This window comes from Chiloscyllium plagiosum, unplaced genomic scaffold (genome assembly GCF_037043375.1).
Source record: "Chiloscyllium plagiosum isolate Xiang-an unplaced genomic scaffold, Cpla_swu_hap1 HiC_scaffold_31, whole genome shotgun sequence".
NCBI lineage: Eukaryota > Metazoa > Chordata > Chondrichthyes > Orectolobiformes > Hemiscylliidae > Chiloscyllium > Chiloscyllium plagiosum.
The window spans coordinates 19,346,386-19,371,098 of NW_028270169.1; the positions used below are offsets into that span (position 1 = coordinate 19,346,386).

Here is a 24,713-nt window from a genome sequence, read left to right on the forward strand (position 1 = left end):
TCCACGATGATCTGGGATGTGCACAGCACTTTCTGTTGTGTCTTACTGTCCTGGGCAAAGCAGTTGCCATACTTGGCTGTTATATGCCTGGACAAGTTATATTCACTGGTGCAAGTGTAGAAGTTGGTGAGGGTCCTTATGGACGTGCCAAATTTCCTAAGCCGCTGGAGGAAGAAGCAGCATTGTTGTGCCTTGACCACTGCATCTACATGGAAGTCCAGGACAGGTTATCTGTTATCATCCCTCTGAGGAACTTGACCCTCTCAATCTCAGTTCCGTTGATGTAGTAGGGGCTGTATTCTTTTCTGTTCTTTCTGAAGTGAATGACCTGTTCTTTACTTTTGCCAACACTGAGAGAGAAGTTGTTCTCATTGCACCACGTTACCAAGCCCTCTATCTGCCTTCACTCAGTATTCTGAGATATCTGTCCTACTATGGTGGAGTTGTCAGCGATCTCGTTGCCAAATTCCAAACGAATGGCACCAACATAGTCTTGGGTGTACAGGTAACACAGTTAGGGTATGGAGGACGCAACCTTGGGGGAGAATTCAGTGTTGAGTGTTATTGTGGAAGTGGTGCAGTCGCCTGTCTTCACTGATTGCGGTCTGTGGGTCAGAAAGCTGAGGACCCAGTTGCAGAGGGTGGAGCCAAAATCAAGCTCATGGAGTATGGGGATCAGTCTAGAAGGCAGAGCTGTAGTCAATGAGCAGGAGTTTAACGTAGGTGTCATTCTTGTCCAGATATTCCAGGTAAGTGTGCAGGGCTAGGGATATGGCATCTGCTGTAGACCTGTTACATCAGTAGCAAATTGCAGGGGATCCAAACAAGTTGGGGGACTGAAAGTGATGTGGGCCATGACCAGCCTCTCAAAGCACTTAATGATTAGTGAGGTCAGTGTCATTGGATGGTAATCATTAAGGCATACTACACGTGCTTTCTTAAGTTACGGATTTGATGGTGGTCTTTTTGAAACAGGTCAGGACCTCGGCTTGTAGGAGGGAGAGGTTGTAGATGTCAGTGAATACCTCTGCCAGTTGGTCCAGACTGGATCGGAGTGCTCGGCCAGGGACACCATCCCGGCCCATCGCTTTCCTTTGGTTGACCGATCTGATGTCTGCAGTGGTGACCGAGGGAATAGTCCCATCTGGGACTATTGGGGCAGGAATCACCACACTGCTGGCATTCTGTTCAAACTGAGCCTTGAAAACATTAATGTGATATGTGTCTTTGTCTGCTATCTTGCTCAGCTTTGTTTTGTATCCCATAATGTTGTTGAGACCTTGCCATAGGCAAGAGTCTGTTGGTAGGTTTGGGCCTCTAACTTGGTCCAGTATTGCCTCTTCGCATCCCTCATGGCTTTGCGAAGGTCATATCTGTTTTTCCTGTATTGGTCTGGGTCATCTGAAGACCAGACAGGCAGCAATCAAGTCAGTAGGGAGTGGATTCGCTGGTTCATCCAAGATTTACGGTTGGGGAACAACAGGATTGACTTCTTTGGTATACAGTCCCCCACACATTTGCTAGTGAAGTCCGTGACTGTGGTGGCGTACTTGTCTAGGTTTTCTACCTGATCAGGCCTGTTTTCTTTAGAGTTTACCAAGTTAAGGGATGATCTGACCAAGATATTAACAGGAAAAGACAGAGTTCATAAACATAAGCTGTTTCCATTGATTGGAGACTCTAGAACTGGGGACACAGTTTGAAAATTAGGGACATACCTAAAAGGTATGGAACATTCACCCACAAATGGCAGTTGATGCAAGATGATTTATTATTTTTAAATCAGACAGACAGATTAAGCAAAGGTATTAAGGGATATAGGTCAAAGACAGACATATGGGTCTAGGAGACAGATCAACCATGATTTCACCGAATGGTGGAACAGGCTGAAGGGGCTGAATGATCTACATATATTCGTGAAACATGGTGGACATTTAAACAGTTGACTGGAGTTGGAGGCTCCACAAATATTTCTATCCTCAATGATGGAGAAGTTCAACACATCAGTGCAACAATCTTCAGCCAGAAATTCCAAATGAATAATCCATCTTGGCTTTTATCAGACATCCCCAGTATCACTGGTCAGTCATTAGACAATGTGATCTATTCTGGGTGATAGCAAGAAACAGTTGGAGGAAGTGGGTACTGAAATGGATATGGGCTCTGATAACATTCCAGTAACAGTACCAAAGACTTGTATTCCTGAACTTGCCATGCCCCTAATCATGCTGTTTGAGTTAATCTACAACACAGACATTTACCCAATGTGGAAAATTGCCCAGGTATGTTCTGCACATGAGAAATAGGACAAAATCAATCCAGTCAAATCATCATCCCATCATGCTACTCTTGATGAAGCAATGTAAGATATCACCAACATTACTATTATGCAGCATTCTCTCCACAGATGCTGTCAGACCTGCTGGGTTTCTCCAGAAATTTCTGTTTTGATTCTTTCAGACAAAACTTGCTTAGCAATTAACACAAAATACTGGAGAACCTCGACGATTTTGGCGAGAGAAACTGAGTTGATGTTTTTGAGTCTGTTAATACTCTTCTTCAGAACTGTTCTGAGCCACAGCATCCGGAATTGAAAATATATGACTACCCCTACAGTGTCGCTAGGTCAAAATTCTGGAACTCTCTCCTGCATTGTGGATTTATCTACAGCAAAAGGACTACAACAGCTCAAGGCGGCAACTCACCACCATCTTTTCAAGGGCAACTAAGCATGGCAATAAATGATAACCCAGCTAGTGACACATACATCCCATGAATGAATTAAAAAACACTTAAGTTGTTTGCACTGTAGAAGCAGAAATCCTTAACACTATAATTCATTAATTTTGAAAAGCTAACTTTTACAATATTGCTACGTAATACCTCTTACCTGTTCTCCCAAGGATACACAAATTATTCTAAACCCATGGTGATTTTTCTTTTTTACCAATGGAGCTCTTTGTTGTTTGATGATTACTGCTTCCCCCTTTTCGCCAATCAGATCTGTGAAAAATCCAGATGGCTCTAACACCCAAGGTCTAGGTCCTCCTTCGAACAGCATTTCTTTTGAAGAAGTCAGTGTGACTATAGCAACAGCAACTGGATCAATAGCCTGACATTATAAGAATAGTATGTATTACTGAACTACTCTGTTGGGTGAAATCAGATTTATTAACAAAAATAGGCTTACCCTTGTTAGTAAAATCTTTGTAACTTGAACATAAATTTGTGAACATGTGGCACATGTCACACACTGCAGAAATGGACTGTGAAAGCTGCTCAACTGTAACAATAATATAACACACTTCTGGGGAAAACCAACAATGGATGGGTAATTTGCCATGAGACCTAGGGGCATTGATAGTCCATTTGGCCTATCAAGTTCATTCTGCTAGTGCTTCCAAATAAACCCATTGGACTATAATCTGATGTGAGATTTTTAATTTTGTCCATTAGAACTGACTGTTAGACCAAATGAGCAGAATCCCTCTGCATATTTCTGTAATTAACTCGAGTCTTTTTTGTTGAGAAAAGCTAACAATCTAGACATGAAATCCAAGATACTCACAGTCTGTACCAATCAACTAATCACTGCCATTTAGCTCCACAATTGAAGACCTGTGTGTCATTTTCTTACATGCCTAAGTAATGCAGAGGTAATTTCACAGTCTTTAATTTTCAGACAAGAGATCCCCTTTCCCTTAGGCAAGTTAATAAATACTCTTTCCTCCTGCACAATATTAACATTAAAGTTAATATGTTTTCAAGTGAATTTATTTAAGAATCTGCTCCAATAACAGGTTTTTATAAGGCCTGAGGAATGAGATAAAAATTATGTATAAAACACAACTGGTTTATATGCACACTGAAAAAAATATTATCCAGTCAGACCAATCATGATTTCACGAATTAATATTCACAAAACTTGCACATATGAATATGAACAAATAGAACAATCCAAGTAAAGACATATAGCCAAGTACTCTCTCAAACAATCTTCAAAAGGAACAGTACAGGAAATACTGAATAAGCAGTCCTCTTTTAAGATGGTATTTGGAGGCACTTACATTAATTTACTTGTTTTATTCATTACATTTGCATGGTTTGCTTATGAAAGTGCACATCTGAAGGTATTATTAGCTTTCTGGTGCTTTTATCTGCATTTCAGTATTAATCCTGGTACCAACCAATATGATTCATTGACATGGAAGAGCTAGAAGAACCACTATTTTTCAAGTTAGGTCTAAAGGGCTAAGACAGTAATAGGACTTTAAAAAAGCAAAAGATGCCCACAATAATGGTGAATTATAAGTCTAAAAAAATTATAGAATTTCCAGGATGCTTTTCATGGGTTTGGAATTTGGTACTTAAATTTATAAGTGACAGAAATAATCGCTGCAAAAAAAAAAAAATTAGCATCCAGCCAAAATACTTGGTTTGTTTTCTAAGGACGAAGGACAACATATTAGAGAAGTTTTACAGAGCTGTTGCACTTAGCACGACGTGAAACGGCAACATATAAAATTGCAAGTCGTTGGTCTATGTTTTTGTACTTGATTTTATTTATTGCAGTCACATGTACCTAAGTACAGTGAAAACCTTTGTTTTGTGAGCAGTACGGATGGATCATTGCAAATAAGGACCCACAAATCATAGGGTGCTTAGAGCGAGGCATGCAAGGTTGCCACTACACAGGACATGCACGAAGCAAGATGAACATTATTTGAAGTTACAATGTTCCATTCGGCAAAGCAGGGAAGAAGCGGTTTTAAACCTTTTTGTGCATTTGTTCAAGCTTCTGTATCTTCTGCCTGATGAAGAGGTTGCAATAGAGCATTACTGGGATAGGAGGGGTCTTTGATGATGTTGGCAGCCTTTCTGTGGTAACAAAGTGTAAATGGACTCCATGGAAACCATTGGTTTCCATGATGGTTTAAGCTGGGCACGCAATGTTCTGTTATTCCTTATGGTCCTGGGCACAGCAGTTGCCATAGCAGGCTGTTATATAACCCAATGGATTGTTTTCTGTGGTGCATCTGTAAAAATTGGAGGAGGTCCTTATGGACATGCGGAACTTCCTAAGCCGCCTGAGGAAGATGCGGCATTGTTGTGCCTTCTTGACTGTCGCATCTACGTAGAAGGTCCAGGACAGATTGTTCTTCATCTTCACTCCTAAGAACTTGACCCTCTCTGCCTCAGCTCCGTTGAAGTCAATGATCAGTTCTTTTTTTTGCCAGGAGAGGTTGTTATCATTGCATCATGATACCACGCACTCTATCTCCTTTCTGTATTTTGACAGATTGTGGTAACTAGTCTGCAACAGGCGTAAACAATGTATGATTTTGGGAAAAAAAAGGAGTGTGCAACTCTGATATTTTATTTATGATCATATGCAGGAATTTGATTTAATATACCCTTCAGATGAGGAGTAAAGATTGGTGTCACCAAGCGTAAAATTATTTTTGATTACAGTCATCAAATTGTAAATAAAGGAAGAATAGTGAACCCTCATCCAAGAACGTGGCAAGAAGAATGACTGTTTAAAAAAAAAATGTCTGCAATGTGAACATCCCTGACACCACCAACAATCTGTTAGGGATTGGATAGAGCATACAAGATGACACAGTTCCTCATTGTGAATTGAAGCAAGAAAGACGAGGCACAGATTTAAACTGATGTGCAAAGGAAATAAACATGATATGGCAATAAACATTTGTACACAAGTGGTTCAGGTCTGGAATGTACTTTCTGGAAGTAAAGGTGGTGACATTTCAATTAAGGTATTCAAGAGGATATCAGATGATTATTAAACTGAAAGAATATGCAAGGGTATGGGGAAAAGGCAGGAGAATAGCATTAAGCCATGATGCTCAATTAGAAAGCCAGTGCAGACATGATGGACTGAATGACTTTTACCTACACCATCACATTTCTGTGATATGGGAAACAACTAATAAGTGGTGTTGGAGTTTTTTGTGTGAAAATCTGAATAAATGATTAGAACAAAAATTGCCTGAACTGTCTAAACGACTTTCAACCTCTGGTGCTTAAACAGGTTGGTGTCCAGATTCTTGAAGGTTGATGGAACTGGACTAATTCAGGCAAGTGGGTAGTATTGCATCCCACTCCTGACTTGTGCTGTGTAGATGGTGGACAGGTTTTGGGAAGTCAAGAGGTGTGTTATTCTCTGCAGAATTCCTAGCCTCAGACCTCATGGTCTATCACATTATCACTAATCCAACATTCCAGTGTTCTTGGAACAAAGTGATGATGCAGACACCAGATTTTTTTTTATATAAGGCACCAGAATGTCACAATCTATACATAAAGTTCTAGAAGTTATTCTTCTTTTAACTCCATGTTAAGTAGTGAGGCATTCGCCCACGTCTGGAGCACTAGTCAGTATGAAAAGTCATTCCTGGTTGGGTCGAGCTCAGTTTGAAAAGAGATCTTTGTTAACTCTGCTCTCTTTACATTCGGAGAACTAAACAAAAAATACATGACTTAAAGATTGGTCCTCAATGCGACCATTATTACTTAGGTAAATCTGACAAGGAGCTGCTCTTGAGATATAAACTGATGGGGGGGGGGGGGTCTAATACTAAAATTGCACACTCAGAAATATATCATTTAAAATGTGTGCCACTTATCGTAGGTTATGTACAAAATGAAACAACGACAGTCCCATTACTTTAGATTCATGAGATCCATTGGCTTTCTGCAATGAGTTTTTCCTTAAATTTAACTGCTAGCCAAATCCAGTATGAGATCACGTGAAAATCTTTTATGTTCTCAAAATCTATAAAAGCAACTCAAAAGATAAAAGTTATGTTCAAGTGATCAATGATGTGGATATTGGTTGGTTAGTTAAGTTGGCTGGATAGCTGGGTTGCGATGCAGAGTGAAACCAACAGTGTGGGTTCAGTTCCTGCACCAGCTGAGGTTACCATGAGGGACCATCCTTCTCAACCTCTGCCCTTACCAGAGATATGGTGATCCTCAGGTTAAACCACCACTAGTTATCACTCTCTAATGAGAGGGAAGCTCCTATGGTCCAGTAGGACTATGCTGATGATATGATCAATAATCTTCAGCATTAAATACAGAATTTAAAATCCAACAGCGTATACAGTAATTCAAAAATGGAGATGCTGAGGAAAAATGAAAATTTTATATCCAAAAGAACAAAGTGCCAGACATTCTTACATAATAAAGCACACACAATCAGTAAATAGCAATAAGAAAAATGGATTACACTGAACATTTTCACATAATACAAGCAGACAAAGATTTAATGGCTCTGTTTGAAAGATACTTGATGAAAAAAATGAAATAGACAAGATATTCAAAGTATATGCAGAATAAAAAAAAATCACCAGCTTATTATTTTAAGAACTCATATATAACTGATAAGCCTCATAATATAGATGTTATACTAAAGCAATATTTGACTGCAATATTATGGCTTGGGTTGTGTCACAGATGCTTACTCTAAGCCGCTGGTAAGAAGCAATGGTGATACTGCTGCTAAAATGGACCTCCAGAAATCCAGCACTAGCTGTTAGTACCGTATGGCCGGGTGTCTCTGCTTCAACGCGTATTCCTGTGCAATGTGCAGCATCTGGCTCTAATCTCCCTGGTAGAAAACAGTTGAAAGTTAGAGTAAAGATTTTGATTTACGAGAAGATATGGCCAAGAAAGTGTACTTAAGTGAGAATACTTAACAATATTAATTAATTTTTTTGCAATTAAATGTGTAGTAAAAATACAAAGTAAACAAAACAGCATGAAATTGTTTTGGTATCAATGCTTACTCATTATGGTGCAATAATCGCAACCAACTGTAATGTCAGACAAGTCATATTCCAGAGTGCAACTTTCACTTTAGTCATCAGCTTAAGATTTCTTACACAACTGACAAGATTGCAAGCATTTCCTGTGAAGAACTTACTGCCCATTCACGAGATATAGTTCGCTTCCCTTGATTTGTAAGACAGGGGGCTAGCTGACTGAATTTTCTCACTTAACTAATGTCGGTTTAAAACGTTTTTTTCCAGCTCTGGAGGCCTGAATACTTTTACAAACTAAACATCGTCATAGAGTCATAGAAATGTGCAGCACAGAAACAGACTCTTTGGTACAAGTTGTCCATGCCGACAGATATCCTAATCTAATCTAGTCCCATTTTCCAGCATTTGGCCCATATCCCTTTAAATGTTTGCTATTCATATACCCATTGAGATGCCTTTTAAATGTTGTAATTGTACCAGCCTCCATCACTTCCTCAGGCAACTCATTCCATACACGCATCACTTCTGCATGAAAAAGTTGCCCCTTAGGTCCCTTTTAGATTTTTCGCCTCTCACCCTAAATCTATGTCCTCTAGTTCTGGACTCCCCAGGGAAAAGTCCTTGTCTATTTACCATATCTATCCTTTTGCTGGAATGGATCTCTTTTTTGAACTCAACAATGTTTGTTATAAAACCATGGTGGATAAAGTGAGGACTGCAGATGCTGGAGGCCAGAGTCAAAGAGTATGGTGCTGGAAAAGCACAGCCGGTCAGGCAGCATTCGAGGAGGAGAATCGACGTTTTGAGTATAAGCTCTTCAACAGAAATGAAGGGATGGCCCAAGAAATAAATTGGAAGGGAGTGGGGCTGGAGGGAAGGCAGCTGAGAATGCGATAGGTAGATGAAGGTGGGGATGAAGGTGATAGGTTAGAGGGGAGAGTGGAACAGATAGGAGGGAAGGAAGATGGACAGGTAGGAGGGTGGTGCCAAGTTGGAAGATTGGACCTGGCATAAGGAGCAGGGGAGGGGGAAAATGTAGAAACTGGTGAAATCCACATTGATCCTTTATGGTTGGAGGGTCCCAAGGTGGAATATCAGGAGTTCTTCCTCCAGGCGTCAGGTGGCTAGAGTTTGACAGTGGAGGACACCCAGGACTTGCATATCCCTGGCGGAATGGGAGGGGGAGTTAAAGTGTTCAGCCACATGGTTATAGAGCCATGCATCATATAGAGTCATTGAGTTGTATAGCACAGAAAGAGACCCTTCAGTCCAACTCGGCCATGCTGACCAGATATCCCAACACAATCTGGTTCCACCTGCCAACACCCGGCCAAAATTCCTCCAAACCTTTCCTATTCACATACCCATCCAGATGCCTTTTAAATGCTGCAATCATATGAGCCGCCACCACTTCTTCTGGCAGCTCATTCCATACAGGTAACACCCTCTGCGTGAAAGAGTTGCCCCTTAGGTGTCTTTTATATCTCTCCCCACTCACCTTAAAACTATGCCCTCTAATTCTGGACTCCCCCAACCCCAGGGAAAAGACTTTGTCTATTTATCCTATCCATGCCCCTCATGATTGTGTAAACCTCTTTATGGTCATTCCTCAGCCTCCAACGCTCCAGGGAAAAACAACCCCAGCCTATTCAACCTCTTCATATAGCTCAAATCCTCCAACCCTGGCAACATCCTTGTAAATCTTTTCTGAACCCTTTCAAGTTTCACAACATCTTTCCGATAGGAAGGAGACCAGAATTGCATGCAATATTCTAACAGTGGCTGAACCAATGTCCTGTACAGCCGCAACATGACCTCCCAACTCCTGTACTCAATACTCTGACCAATAAAGGAAAGCAGACCAAATGCCTTTTTCACTATCCTATTTACCTGCGACTCCACTTAAGGAGCTATGAACCTATACTCCAAGGTCTCTTTGTTAAGAAACACACCTTACACCAAGTGTATAAGTTTTGCTAAGATTTGCTTTCCCAAATGCAGCACCTCACATTTATCTGAATTAAACTCCATCTGCCACTTCTCAGCCCATTGGCCCATCTAATCAAGATCCCATTGTAATCGGAGGTAACCTTCTTCACTGTCCACAACACCTCCAATTTTGGTGTCATCTGCAAACTTACTAACCGTACCTTTTATGCTCACATTCAAATCATTTATATAAATGACAAAATGTAGCAGAGCGAGCATTGATGCTTGTGGCACACCACTGGTCACAGGCCTCCAGTCCGAAAAGCAACCCTCCACCACCACCCTCTGTCTTCTACCTTTGAGCCAGTTCTGTATCCAACTGTATCAAATACAGTTCTCCATGTATTCCATGTGATCTAACCTTACAAACCAATCTCCCATGGGAAACCTTGTCGAACGCCTTACTGAAGTCCATATGGATCATGTCCACTGCTCTGCCTTCATCAATCCTCTTTGTTACTTCTTCAAAAAAACTCAATCAAGTTTGTGAGATCCTAATCAGTCCTTGCTTTTCCAAATACATGTACATCCTGTCCCTCAGGAATCCTTCCTGCAGCTTGCCCACCACCAATGTCAGGCTCACTGGTCTATAATTCCCTGGCTTGACCTTACCACCCTTCTTAAACAGTGGCACCATGTTAACCAACCTCCAGTCTTCCGGCACCTCACCTATGACTGCTGAGATACTTTTATCATCGATAAAGGGCCCAGCAATCATCCCTAGCTTCCCACAGAGTTCTAGGGTACACCTGATCAGGTCCTGGGCATTTACACTTTTATGTGTTTCAAGACGTCCAGCACTTCCTCCTCTGTAATATGGACATTTTTCAAGATGTCACCATCAATTTCCCTACATTCTATATCTATTGTGTCCTTTTCAACAGTAAACACTGATGCAAAATACTAGCTTAGTATTTCCCCCATCTCCTGCGACTCCACACAAAGGCTGCCTCGCTGATCTTTGAGGGGCCCTATTCTCTCCCTAGTTACCTTTTTGTCTTTAATGTGTTTGTAAAAACCCTTTGGATTCTCCTTAACTCTATTTGCCAAGCTTTCTCATGTCCCATTTTTGCCCTCCTGATTTCTTTCTTAAGTATATTCTTACTGTCTTTATACTCTAAGGACTCATTCAATCTATCTTGTCGATACTTGACATTTGCTTCCTTTTTCTTAACCAAACCCTCAACTTATTTCATCATCCAGCTTTCCCTACACCCACCAGCCTTTCCTTTCACCACAGGAAATGACATCACCAATCAAGGAAACCTAAACACTTCAACAGAAAGCAGGCCATGAGGCCAGTGCTTCACCCGGAGGCTCACAGATGATGTTACCTAGTATGGTGATGAAATGTCTGAAAACAAACTTTCACGATTCAGCTTAATACGTCTAACACTAACTTCAAATGCAGTTTTGTTCACCCTATCCTGAAGAAGATTTTTTGCTGGTGATATTCAGTTTCACAAAGAGAGAATATTCCTCTTATAAGCTGTGATAGCAAGTCTTTTTTACAAGTGCAATGTGCTTCACAGCTAGCAACTGAATTAAACCTTGCATGCTCTCTCAGCTTCTTTGTATCTGCCAATGCTGAACAGGCAATCCCCCTGTTCTGCTTCTATCCATATCGGTTACTGAAAATGCAGATCAAACAGAAATCCAGGTTCAGCTACCCACTGAACAATAATCGGAATGACTCAATGCAAATACAGGCTGTAAACCAATGATTGAATTTCAAAAGACTTAACCAATATTAATGTGACTTGAAGTAGGGGTTCCCAAGGTAGATGAACAATTGCAAAGTGTGTTTCATTCCAAAGAAGTGGAAATAGAGACAGCCTATCTACAGGCATGCATACTGAAGGTTTGTGAATAGATCATCTCTTAAGCCATTCACAAAGCAACCAGACCATTATATGGGTAATCAACTTGGTGAGAAATTAAATGTTAGGCATAGTCACCTTAAGACAACAAACTCTACCTGAGAAATGGAGTTAATTCAGCCACAAGTACATCTGTATAACCTGTCAGTTGTAAATAACAAAAAACACAAGACAGAGAAGCAAGACTCATGAGTGTGCCACTTTTTCATAAGCTCATTCAGAGGATATGGGTGTTGCTGGCTGGGTCAGCATTTATTAACCATTTCTAACTGTCCTTAAGGTGGTGGTGAACTGTCTTCTTGAACCACTGCAGTCTAAATTGGTTTAAGTAGTGCTACAGTGCCATTTTTACGGGAGTTCTAGGGACTTGACCTGATAACTAAAGGAATGATGAAATATTTCCAAGTCATATGGGGAAATTGCAGGTGGTGGTGTTCCCATGCATTGGCCACCCTTGTCCTTCTTAATGGCATTGGTTGTGGATTTGATAGGTACTGTATAAGGTACCTCAGTGAATTTCTACAGCATCTTGACTACGGTGCACACAGCTGCTTTCACGTGTCAACGGTGGGGAGAGTGATGTTTTGAGGATGTGGTGCCAATCAAGTGAACTGCTCTGCCCTGGATAGTATCAAGCTTGATCGTTGTTGGAGCTACGCCTATCTAGGCGGGTAGGAAATATTCCATCAAATTCCTGACTTGTGCTTTGCAGATGGTGGGCAGGCTTTGAGGAGTTAGGAGGTGGGCCATTCACCGTAGGATTTCTAGCATCTGACGCACTCGTGTAGCCATAGTATTTTTCAGGCTAGACCAGTTCGGTTTCTCGTCAATAACACCTCCAGCATCTTCATAGTGGGGCCCTCAGTAGTGGTAAAGCCATCGGATTGCTGATCTCACCGTCTCCTCCTTGAATCTTTTCATGGCAGGTCATAGAGTAAAACAGCACGGAAACAAACCCTTTGGCCCAAACTGGTCAATGCTGACCACGGTGCCCACTCAGCTAGTTCCAAGTGCCCTCATTTGGTCCATATCCCTCTAAACCCTTCCCACCATGTTCCTATCCTATTTTTTCTTTAAAATGTTGCTATTGTACCCACCTCAACCACTTTCTCTGACAGCCGTTCCATATACGCACCACTCTCTGTGTGAGGAAGTTGCTCCTCAGGTCCATCTTAAATCTTTCCCCTCTCACCTTGAACCTATGCCCTCCAATTTTCAATTCCCCATCCATGGGAAAAGGACTTTATGCATTCATCCTATCTACACTCATGATTTTATACACCTCATTAAGGTCACCCCTCATTCTCCTATGTTCCAAGGAACTATCTTGCTACCCTCTCCCTATAACTCAGTCTTACTGGTTCTGGCAACATTCTCAAATCTTCTTTGCACTTTTTCAAGTTTAACCATGTCTTCCTTATAATAGGGTGACCAAAACTGTACACAATACGTCAAGTGCACCCTTACCACTGACTTATACAACTGCAACATAACGTCCCAAATCCTATACTCAAAGCTTTGACCAATGAAGGCCAACATACTAAGTGCCTTCTTCAACACCTGGTTTACCTGTGACACTGCTTTCAAAAACAATGCACTTTGTACTCCTAGGTCTGTCTGTTCCATAATATTCCTCAGGACTTTACCATATACTGTATAAGTCTACCTTGGTTTGACATTCCAAAGTGCAGCACTTCACACTTATCAATATTGAACTGCAATTGCCAATCCTCAGCCCACTTCCCCATCTGATCAAGATCCCTCTGATATTTTTGTTAACCTTCCTCAGTATCAACAATACCTCTTAATTTTGTATCATCTGCAAACTTCCCAATCATGCCTTGTACATTCACATTCAGATCATTTATGTAAATAAAAAATGTCCCAACAATGACCCCTGACACAAACCTCCAGTCTGAGAAGCAACCTTTAACCATCATCCTCTGCTTCCTACAATTGAGACAATTTTGAATCCAGTTAGCTAGCTCTCCCTAGATCCCATGTGATCTAACCTTCATTACCAGCCTGTCATGCGGGATCTTGTCAAAGACCTTCCTAAAGTCCTTACAGACAACATCCACTGCACTACTCTAAATCTATCCTCTTGGTTACCTCTTTAAAAAACTCTAAAACATCTGTCAGACGTGACTTACCGTGCACAAATCCATATTGACTATCCCTAATCAGACCTTGACTATCCAAATGCTGGTTGATCCTGTCCTTCAGTATTCCCTCCAACAACTTGCCTACCACTAATGTCAGGCTCACATGTCTGTACAGTCATAGAGATGTACCGCATGGAAACAGACCCTTCGGTCCAACTTGTCCATGCTGACCAGATATCCCAACCCAATCTAGTCCCACCTGCCAGCATCCATCCCATATCCCTCCAAACCCTTCCTACGTAGTTCCCTGACTTACCTTTACTATTTTTCTTAAATAATGTGAACATTAGCCACCCTCCAGTGTTCTGGAACATTACTAGTGGCTAAAGATGAAGCAAAACTCTTTGCAAGGGGCTCTGCAATTTCTTCCCTAGCCTCCCACAACTTGATCAGGGTGGACTTGATCAGGCCCGGGGATTTATCCACCTTAATGCAGTTTAATGCTGTAAACACCTCCTCTCTGGTAATATGTACACAGTCTATGACATCCGCACTTGTTTCCCTTGTTTCAGCAGCATTCATGATTCTCTCCTCAGTAAACACAGAGGATAAATATTCATTAATAATCTCCCACAACTCGGCAAGATGGTGGCATAGATGGCTCTGCCTAACAGCCAAGGCATACTGGTGTTTTTTGCCATCCCTGGCCATCTTATGTGGAGAATTATTAGTTTAAAACCTTACAGAATACATATTCGTTAATGTTTGGGAGTGGGAAGGATGCCAAAAGGAAAAGGAGTGAGCAAACAACAGCAGGGAGGACACTACCCTGCAGCACTGGGCACACCAGGGGCCACAGCATTAGCCTCTCCCGAACCCCCAGGGGTCCTGACAGACTCACAGGAATTGGCGACGGCGAGACTTACCTCGAAGGTTGGGGCTGTGATTGAGGAGGTCCGTGAGGAGACCCTTGCCCAGGTTCATCCCATCGCGTCCATGCTGCAGAAGCATGAACAGGAGATTGTGTCCTCATCTGGTCGGATCCAGGTACTGGAGCAGGAGATGCGGGCTTTACGAGACCAGGTTGACGACCTAGAAAAATCAAGGTTGGAGGACGAATCTTCGGACTGTGGAATTCCCGGAGGGTGAAGAAGGTGGGCAGCCAGTCAGCTTCTTTGAAAACTGGCTGCCGCAGTTCCTGGGCCTTCAAATCGAGTGCGGCCGGCTCAGATTGAAAGGGTCTATCGGATCGCAGTGCACAGGTCTGAGCCGGTATAGCACCCCCACCTAGCGCACTTCACACATACAAGGACAAGCAAAAAGTGATAGAAGCCGCCAGACCACTGGGAAAGGAGCCACAGTCACTGCTGCACAAGGGGTCAAAAATCACAATATTCCAGGATTTCTCGGCAGCTATAATTCAAAAGAGGAAGCCCTTCAATGAAGTTAAAAAGAGGCTGAGGAACCTGGGCATCCAATACTCCACAAGGTACCCCGCAGTGCTCAGTTTCAGCCACGAGACTCAGTGGATAAAGCTTAGAACTTTGAAGACACTTTAACCAGACCGACTGGTCTGAAGAATACAGTTAATGCTCATCTTCTTTTCCTTCTTTCCCTGTGTTTTCCCTTTCTCTCTCCCCCCTCCCCTTTTTATCTTTCTCTTTCCCTAATAATTTAAAAATAAATCTTGGAATATGCTCTTCCTATCATATTTTTATAACTGGATTTTATCATGGGCAAGTTTGTGGGTGTCCTTTGTTGTCTCCCTTTTTTTGTTCTCTTTCAGTCACAAGTAGGGGTGACATGGAGCTGGGGATGGGCAGAGTGCTTATCCTGACTTTGTCTTTTTTGTTGACTTAAGGATCATCTCCTAGTTTAGTTTTTTTTTGCCTAAGGCTACAGCACAGTCCAGGCCTCAAGGAGCTGTGGAGGAGGAGATGGATAGGGTGAGTGCCCGCGATGGTGAGGGAAAAAAAAGTCTCCCGTTCAAGGTTTTATAGTTGGTTTTCTTTGCAGTTTTTTGGTAGCAATAGTTGATTGTACTGATCATAGAGTAGCTTTTGCATACATAATTCTGCTACTCTGAGTCTTTGTTTACTTATACTCAGCACACTAAGTAGGATTCTCCCTCCTGGGGGTTCAAGGGTCTCTGAAAGGGGATATGGCAAAGTATCTTCTTAAATGGTGCACATGGAACATCAAGGGAAGTAATTCACCTGTTAAAAGGAAAGAAGTGCTTTCTAGCCTCAAGTGTGAAAAGGTTGATATCGCTCTGTTGCGGAAAATCCATCTTGATGATGGGGAAAACACCTGAAGCTACAACAAGGGGGGTTACGACCGAGTATTCTTTTCATCCTTTACTACTAAAAGTAGGAGAGTGGCGGTGCTTATCCAGAAAATTCTTCCGTTCACATTATTAGAGCAGATGAAAGATGAGTAAGGACAATTTGATACATGGGGAGGAATATCGCATTTTAAATGTCTCCTGTCCTCCGGCACATCCCTTCAGATTTTTGGTTAGTGCCGTTTCAAGGTTGAATGCCTTTGGAACAGCCGGGGGGTGGGGTTGATTGGTGGTGATTGAACTTGCCTTTTGGATCAGATAGTGGACAGGATGCCTAGTAGGCCCCCAACTATTTCTTCACAGGCCAAGCAGGTGGTTGACTCGTGTGAGCAGTTGGGGCTGGTTGATATTTGGATATGTCTTCACCCTACTGGCAGGGACTTCACATTTTTTACAAACCCACACAAATGTTACACGAGGATTGATCTTCTTCTGGCTCCCCCAACCCTTCTGGATTTGATTATCAGTTGTAAAGTTTGGAACATAGCTATCTCTGATCACACAGCAGCATATTTGGAGGTTAAGGCCCAGGGTGAGGAGCTCGGTTTGCAGCACTAGTGTCTGGATCCTTTTCTCCTTAAGGATTCCAAATTTGTGGAATACTTTTTGAAGGAGTTTCAGGAGTTCTTGACCATCAACTCTGGAACAGCTAGTACCCCATCTATGCTATGGAAGACCGCTAAAGCCTTTGCTAAGGGATTAGCTATTTCCTATTCGGCTAGAAATGACAGACGGAGGAACAGCAACGTCCACTTGAGACGCGGCTGAAAGCCGCCGAGGCAGCACAATTTGCATGGCCTTCAGTGACTAAGCTACAGTGGATCACGGCCCTCAGACTGCCATGAATTCAATACTTACACAAACTGCAAAGAAAGAACTTGCTTTTGCTAAACAAAGGCTGGTCAAGTATGGAGATAGGCCAGGGAAGTACTTAGCGTATCTGACTAGAAAAAAGCGTGCTCCCCAATCTATTACTGCAATTAGAGATAGCGCCGGGATTCTCACGTACGATGCCAACAGGATTAATGAGGCTTTTCGGAGTTTTTACTCTGAATTGTATTGGTCTGAAAGTTGAGGACAGGTGTGCTAAAATGGAAGCCTTTAGGAACCTGGACCTCCCGGGGTAACCTAGGAACTGGCCTCTTTCCTTAATGCCCCTTTGATAGTTCAGGAAATACAGGAGGCAGCTAGGCAACTTCAGAGTGGGAAAGCGCCTGGCCCTGATGGTCTCCAGGGTGAGCTTTATAAGGAGTTTATAGGGATTCTGTCAGGGCCAATATTGGAGATGTACAATCACTCTAATATGCATGCATGCTTACCACCATCTTTGAGAGAAGCTAGTATTTCTCTCATTCTTAAGAAGGGGAAGGTTCCTGAGGATTGTGCTTCCTACAGGCCCATCTCTCGATTAAATTCAGATTTTAAGATTCTGTCTAAGATCTTGGTGCTGAGATTGGAGGTGTTGCTCGATATTGTCAAAGAAGATCACACAGGTTTTATAAGGGGCTGTAGGTCTTCTAATAATATTAGAAGGTTGCTGAATATGGTCTAACTATGTCAGCAATGATCAATTCAGGGGTTGGTGATTTCCTTAGATGCAGAGAAAGCATTTGACCAGGTGGAATGGCTGTATCTCTTCTATATCTTAGAGTGGTTTGGGTTGGGTGAGGTCTTGGCTAGGTGGGTGAAGGTTTTATATTGCCACCCTCTGGCCATGGTCATCACCAACAGGGTGAAGTCTGGGAACTTCAGGATTGGTAGGGTAGACGTCAAGGCTGCCCCCTTTCACCATTGTTGTTTACGTTGGTGTTAGAGCCGCTGGCAGAGGCCGTTCGTCAGAACACCCACATAACCGCTCTGGAAGTGGGATTGCTGATACAGTGCATTAATATATTCTGAAATATCCCCAAATATAAGATCAACTTCGCAAAATCAAGGTTATGCCTTTTGGGAACTCAAGGAAATGGCAGCGGTTGAAGGTGGCCCGAGGTTCCCTCTGAAGTGGTCACAGGTAGGGTTCCGATACCTAGGCATTTTTATTACCCCCATGTTTGATCGGTTATTTCGGACTAGCTTTGCTCACTTGTTTGACAATATTAGGCGGGATTTCCAGAGATGGGAGGCTCTTCCAATTTAATGGTTGGGCCAAATAGTCATCACTAATATGAATTCCTTCCTTGTTTGCTTTATCCCACATGTATGCTCCTATAATGTTTCCCAGTTCAACTCTGCAGAAACTTATGGGTTGGTTTAATTCCTTGTCTGGCATCATGGACGATCACTCATCAAACTCACAAAATTGCAGTTGCCTCAAGCATGGGGTGGAGCTGATTTCCCAGACGTCAGGAGCTATCACTTGAGTTCCCTGCTGTCCTGTGCGCGCGATTGGGGGTAATAAAAATGCCTAGGTATCGGAACCCCACCTGTGACCATTTAAGAGGGAACCTCGGGCCACCTTCAACCTCTGGCATTTCCTGGAGGTCCCCAAAGGCATAACCTTGATTTTGCAAAGTTAATCTTATATTCTGAAATAGCCCAAAATAAATTAATACACTGTATCAGATGGGGTACGGAGGTCATCAATATGGCTGGATATCGAGGCCTCCCAGGCAAAGTCCTCTCTTATTAACCTGTTGTTCATGGATAAGATGAGGGCAGTTATGGACCACTGCCAGAACCCCATTGTTATTAGTACAGTCACAGCATGGAGGATGATGTGTCAGAGTGAGGGTTGCTTATCCAAGACTTCATCACTTTTGTCCATAGCTGGGACAGACTTTGAACAGAAGACTGGGCATCCATTAAGTCCTATGAACCATCAACAGCAGCAGAACTGTACTCCAACACAATTTACAACTCATAGGTTGGCATATCCCCGACTCATCCATGATCATCAAGTAAGGGGATCGTGCTAGGAGCAGTACCAGGCACACATAAAAATTAACTGTATACCTGGGGGATCAAGTAACCAGGGCTACTTGCGCACCAAACATCATAAGCCGCAAGTGAGACACAGCTAAACGATTCCATACCAATGGATCAGATCTAAGCTCTGCAGTTCTACCACATCCAATTGTGAATGGTGATGGTCAATGAAGGAGGAGGCTCCATAAATATTCCCATCCTCAATGGTGGAAAGGCCCAACACATCAGTGCAAAAGATAAGGCTGAAGCATTTGCAGCAATCTTCAGCTAGAAGTGCTAAGTGAATGATCCATCTCGAACCCTGCCAGTGGTCTACGAATCTTCAGCCAATTCAATTCACTCCACATGATATCACGAAACAACTGGAGGCACTAGATACTGCAAAGGCTATGAGTCCTGACAATATTCTGGCAATAGGATGAAAGACTTGCGTTCCAGAACATGCTGCTCCTCTAACCAAGCTAGTCCAGCACAGTTACAACACTAGTATCTACCTGAAATTGTGGAAAGTTGTCCATATTTAATCCAATTAGCCAATTACCACCCATCAGACTACTTTTGATCATCAGTTAACTGATGGAAGGAGTCATCGACGGGATTATCACATGGAACCTGCTTAGCAATAAACTGCTCAGTGACGCCCAATTTGGGTTCTGCCCGGGCCACTCAGCTCCTGACGACAGGCTAGATTTGGTTCAAACATGGACAAAAGAGCTGAATTCTGGAGGGGAGGTGAACGTGACAGCCCTTGACATCAAGGCCACATCTAACTGAATGTGACAATAAAGAGCCATGGCAAAAGTGGAATCAATAGGTATCAAGATTGGAGTCATGCCTGGCACATAGGAAGATTGTTGTAGATGTTGGAGTCAGTCATCTCAGCTCCAGGATACCCGTCTGCAAGGAGTTCCTCAATGGTAGTGTCCTAGGCCCAACCATCTTCAGCTGCCTCAGCAATGACCTTCTCTGTATCAAAGTCAGAAGTGGGGATGTTCACTGATGATTACACAATGTTCAGCACCATTTGTAACTCCTCAGATATCAGGTTTGGGCTAACAAGTGGCAAGTAATATTCACAAATGATAGGCCATGATCACCTCCAAAACGAGACAATCTAACCACTGCCCCATAACATTCATTAGTCTTACCATCATTGAATCCCCACCCCACACTATCAACACCCTGGGGATCACCGATCAAAAACTCAACTGGATCCACATGAACGCAATGGCTATAAGAGCAAGTCAGAGGCTAGGAATACTGGGACAAGTAACGCACCGCCTAAGGTTCTAAAGCCTGTCAACCAACTACAAGGCACAAGTCATGCGTGTGACTGAATTCTCTTCACTTGCCTGGATGGATGCAGCTCCACCAACATTCAAGAAGCCTGATGCCATCCAGGACAAAGCAACGGATGACTGGCCCCACATCCACAAACATCCACTCCCTACACAACTACTGCTCATTAGCAGCAGTGTGTACAATCTACAAGATGCACTGCAAAAATCCACCAAAGATCTTTAGATAGCACCATCTAAACCCATGACTACTTCTATCTAGAAGGACAAGGGCAGCAGATACATGGGGACACCACCACCTGCAAGTTCCTCTCCATTCCTCCACTGTCACTGGGTCGAAATCCTGGAATTCTCTCTCCAAGGGTATTGTGGGAGAATCTACAGCATATGGACTGCAGTGGTTCAAGGCGGCAGCTCATCACCACCTTAAGGGAAACAAAAAGACCGGCAATAAATGCTGGCCAGCCAGTGGCACCCACATCCTACATGAATAAAACAAAAAAAAATTAATAGAGTAGATGGATCAAAGTTACTAGCTTTCACAGTGAAAGATCAGAACAAGATGGCACAATTCTTAAATTAGAATCATAGCACCCCTATTGTGTGGAAACAGGTCATTTGGCCCAACAATGCCACACAGACCCTCCAAACAGTATCCCACCAAGACCTATTCCCCTACCCCTATTACTCTACATTTCCCCTGACTAGCACACCTAGCCTACACATTCCTCAACACTATGGGCAATTTAGCATGACTAATTCACCTAACCTGCACATCTTTGGATTGTGGGAGGAAACCCACGCGGACACAGAAAATGTGCAAACATAGACAGTTTCCTAAGGCTGGAATCAAACCCAGGTCAATAGACAATAGGTACAGGAGTAGGCCATTCTGCCCTTCGAGCCTGCACCACCATTCAATATGATCATGGCTGATCATCCTTAATCAGTATCCTGTTCCTGCCTTATCTCCATAACCCTTGATTCTACTATCCCTGAGAGCTCTATCTAACTCTTTCTTAAATGAATCCAGAGACTGGGCCTCCACTGCCTCTGGGGCAGAGCATTCCACACAGCCACCACTCTCTGGGTGAAGAAGTTTCTCCTCATCTCTTCCTAAATGGTCTACCCCGCATTTTTAAGCTGTGTCCTCTAGTTCGGCACTCACCCATCAGCGGAAACATGTTTCCTGCCTCCAGAGTGTCCAATCCTTTAATAATCTTATATGTCTCAATCAGATCCCCTGTCAGTCTTCTAAACTCAAGGGAATACAAGCCCAGTCACTCCAGTCTTTCAGCATAAGGTAGTCCTGTCATTCCAGGAATTGACCTCGTGAATCTATGCTGCACTTCCTCAATAGCCAGAATGTCTTTCCTCAAATTTGGAGACCAGAACTGCACACAGTACTCCAGGTGTGGTCTCACCAGGGCCCTGTACAGCTGCAGAAGAAACTGTGCAGGCCCCTAGCACTATGAGGCAGCAGTGCTAACCACTGAGCTACTGTGTCAAGCAACTGAACCACTGTGCTGCTATGTCATTCAGGGTCAAAACAGGAAGCACTTTCTTACACAAAGGGAAGTAGAAATGAGATTAGATTAGATTCCGTATCATGAGAAAACAGACCCTTCGGCCCAACCAGTCACACCGACCCTCTGAAGAGTAATCCACCCAGACCCATTTCCCTCTGACTAATGAACTTAACACTATGGGCAATTTAGCATGGTCAATCCGCCTGACCTGCACATCTTTGGACTGTGGGAGGAAACTCACGCAGACACGGGGAGAATGTGCAAACTCCACATAGACAGTCACCTGAGGCTGGAATCGAACCTGGGACCCTGGTGCTGTGAGGCAGCAGTGCTAACCACTGAGCCACCCATAAATTGGGAAGGCTCTCCTCTTAAAAATAAATTTGAGGTTGAGTTAATTAACATTTTAAATGGAGAGTGAATACTAAAGGATATGGAACGAAGAAGGATAAGTTAAGATACACATCAGCCATAGTTTAACTGAATGATGGAGTCGGTTTGAGAGGCAGAATGGTTTAGTTCTGCTCATATTCCTATACAGTGCCGATACATTTATATGGGTTAGCACTTTAACCATCTTGAATGGAGTAAAACAAAGAAACCCAGGGAAAGAGAGTAAGGAAAAGAATACTATAAAATCAAAACACTACAGTCGATAGAAATCTGAAATAAAAACGTACTGGAATTCCTTGATTTCAAAGAGTTCTTGACTCTAAATATTAACTCGGTTTCCCTCTCCAAGGATACTGAATTTCTCCAGCAATTTGTTTTTATGCAAGAAATGTCATTCCTGACAAAAAAAAAGTACCACAAACCACCTAATTAAATAGCTTAGTGTCAAGCAGTACAAAGTTTTCAGGTCCAGAGTAATAATATTTTGATTCAAGCTTAGATATTGCCTGGAAGTCATCATGCAACTAGTGTACAAATCTGATACCTTTTACCATTAAAGCATGATGGGAAGGAAGCTTCCATTTTACACATTCTGGTATAGGTAGACAAATCTACAACCTGCCAGTATTGTGATGGGTACAGACTGAAACCTGAGTATCACTGCACCTGTACTTTTTAGTTCCTGAAGAATTTATCTTAGTCATTCTAAGTGTTGAGCACAATGATAACACCAACTGCAACACCAGCAAGGATTAATAAAACAAAGTACAAGTGGGCGGCACGGTGGTTAGCACTGCTGCCTCACAGCGCCTGAGACCCGGGTTCAATTCCCGCCTCAGACGAGTGACTGTGTGGAGTTTGCACGTTCTCCCTATGTCTGCGTGGGTTTCCTCCGGGTGCTCCGGTTTCCTCCCACAGTCCAAAGATATGCAGGTCAGGTGAATTGGTCATGCTAAATTGCCCGTAGTGTTAGGTAAGGGGTATGGGTGGGTTGCGCTTCGGCGGGTCGGTGTGGACTTGTTGGACTGAAGGGCCTGTTTCCACACTGTAATGTAAACTAAACAGTAAACTAAACTAAACTAAGAAAAAGTACAAAAATTACAAAGAAATGGCAGATTACCCAGGAAAACCAAATGCATATAGCCAAATGTTTTAGAATACAAAAATAAGCAATTTTAACAAGAATTCAACTCTCAGTCTATTTTTAAGCTACATGCTTTACCCAGACTGATTCAGTTCTTCTGACTTTCTGATCTAATGTTGAAAAAATAAGTACTCCAGGCAGAACCTTACCTAATGACATGAAATTCAGTTTGCGGCAAAGTGTTATTAAATATTCCATGATAAGAAGATTCACATGATTGCTGTTAAATCTTATTCTCAAATCAAACATGTCCAAAAGCCAACATTTTCAAACTTGCACCAATAAGGCTCCATGCAATTAGAAGAGAATTGAATAATGATTTAATATTTAATTGTTTGAAAGATAAGCAAAGTATCCAATTTATTATGAAATAAAAACAAAACAATATCTTTCTACTGTACCTTGAATGACCTTGAATATCCCTTGCTTGTCCATCTCCACTGCCAAGTTCATTAATGTGCAATTATTCACTGGAACCGTTTCCATGGCATCAGTATCCATGAGCCCATAAACCATGATAGGTAGATCAAGGGTCTGACCAACCTCAATTTCTACACGGGATTGGACAAACTCTATACTGACTGGCCTCAGCACATTGACCTAAGGATAATTGAAAATACGGAATTAAATCTGTCAGACAAATTACACACAATTTCAGCCTAGCTCATTCATTTGAAGCATATGGGGAGACTTTCCATGGTCTATCCATGCACACTATTTATTTAGATAGAATAGAAATTAGGGTTTCTTTTAGTGGGCAAGTGCTCATCGTATCAAAAATTCCAAAATCGACTGTGCCCAGATAATCAAGTGCAACACTCAAATCTGGAAAGGAGACAGAGAGCTTGGTAATGTGGTGCAATAATAACAACCTCTCTCTTCATACTGGCAAAACTAAAGAACTGATCATTGACTTCAGAACACGCCCCCATCCACATTGAGGTTGAGAGGGTGAAGAAAAACAAGTTTGTTGGAGTGACAATAACTGACAACTTGCCCTGGAGTTCCCACGTAGATACAATGGTAAAGGTGGCACAACGACTATTCTTTCTCAGGCACCTCAGGAAATTTGGCATGTCCATGAGGAATGTCACCAATTTTTACAGCTACCCTGTAGAAATCACACTGTACAAATGCATAACTGCCTGGTATGGCAACTGCTCTGCCCAAGACCATAAGAAACTAAAGACTGTTGTGTATAGATCATCATGGAAGCTAACCTCCCATCCACAGATCCAGTTATGCATTGCACTGCTGTGAAAATGCTGCCAACATCATCAAAGACCCATTCCATCCCAGTAATGCTTTCCAGGCAG

The 24,713-nt window shown here is 42.5% G+C and overlaps 1 protein-coding gene across 2 annotated transcripts in view; it reads right to left on the reverse strand.

The window, feature by feature from the left end:
- LOC122563983 (nuclear pore membrane glycoprotein 210-like) overlaps positions 1–24,713 on the reverse strand; it is a 177,597-nt gene that overhangs the window by 108,746 nt on the left and 44,138 nt on the right. For both annotated transcript variants that reach the window (XM_087977310.1, XM_043718384.2), the window contains 3 exons: positions 23,799–23,997; positions 7,491–7,636; positions 2,891–3,112 (listed from right to left, as the gene is read on the reverse strand). In XM_087977310.1, coding sequence (XP_087833436.1) covers positions 2,891–3,112; positions 7,491–7,636; positions 23,799–23,997 — 567 coding nt within the window. The remainder of the gene's footprint in view (positions 1–2,890; positions 3,113–7,490; positions 7,637–23,798; positions 23,998–24,713) is intronic.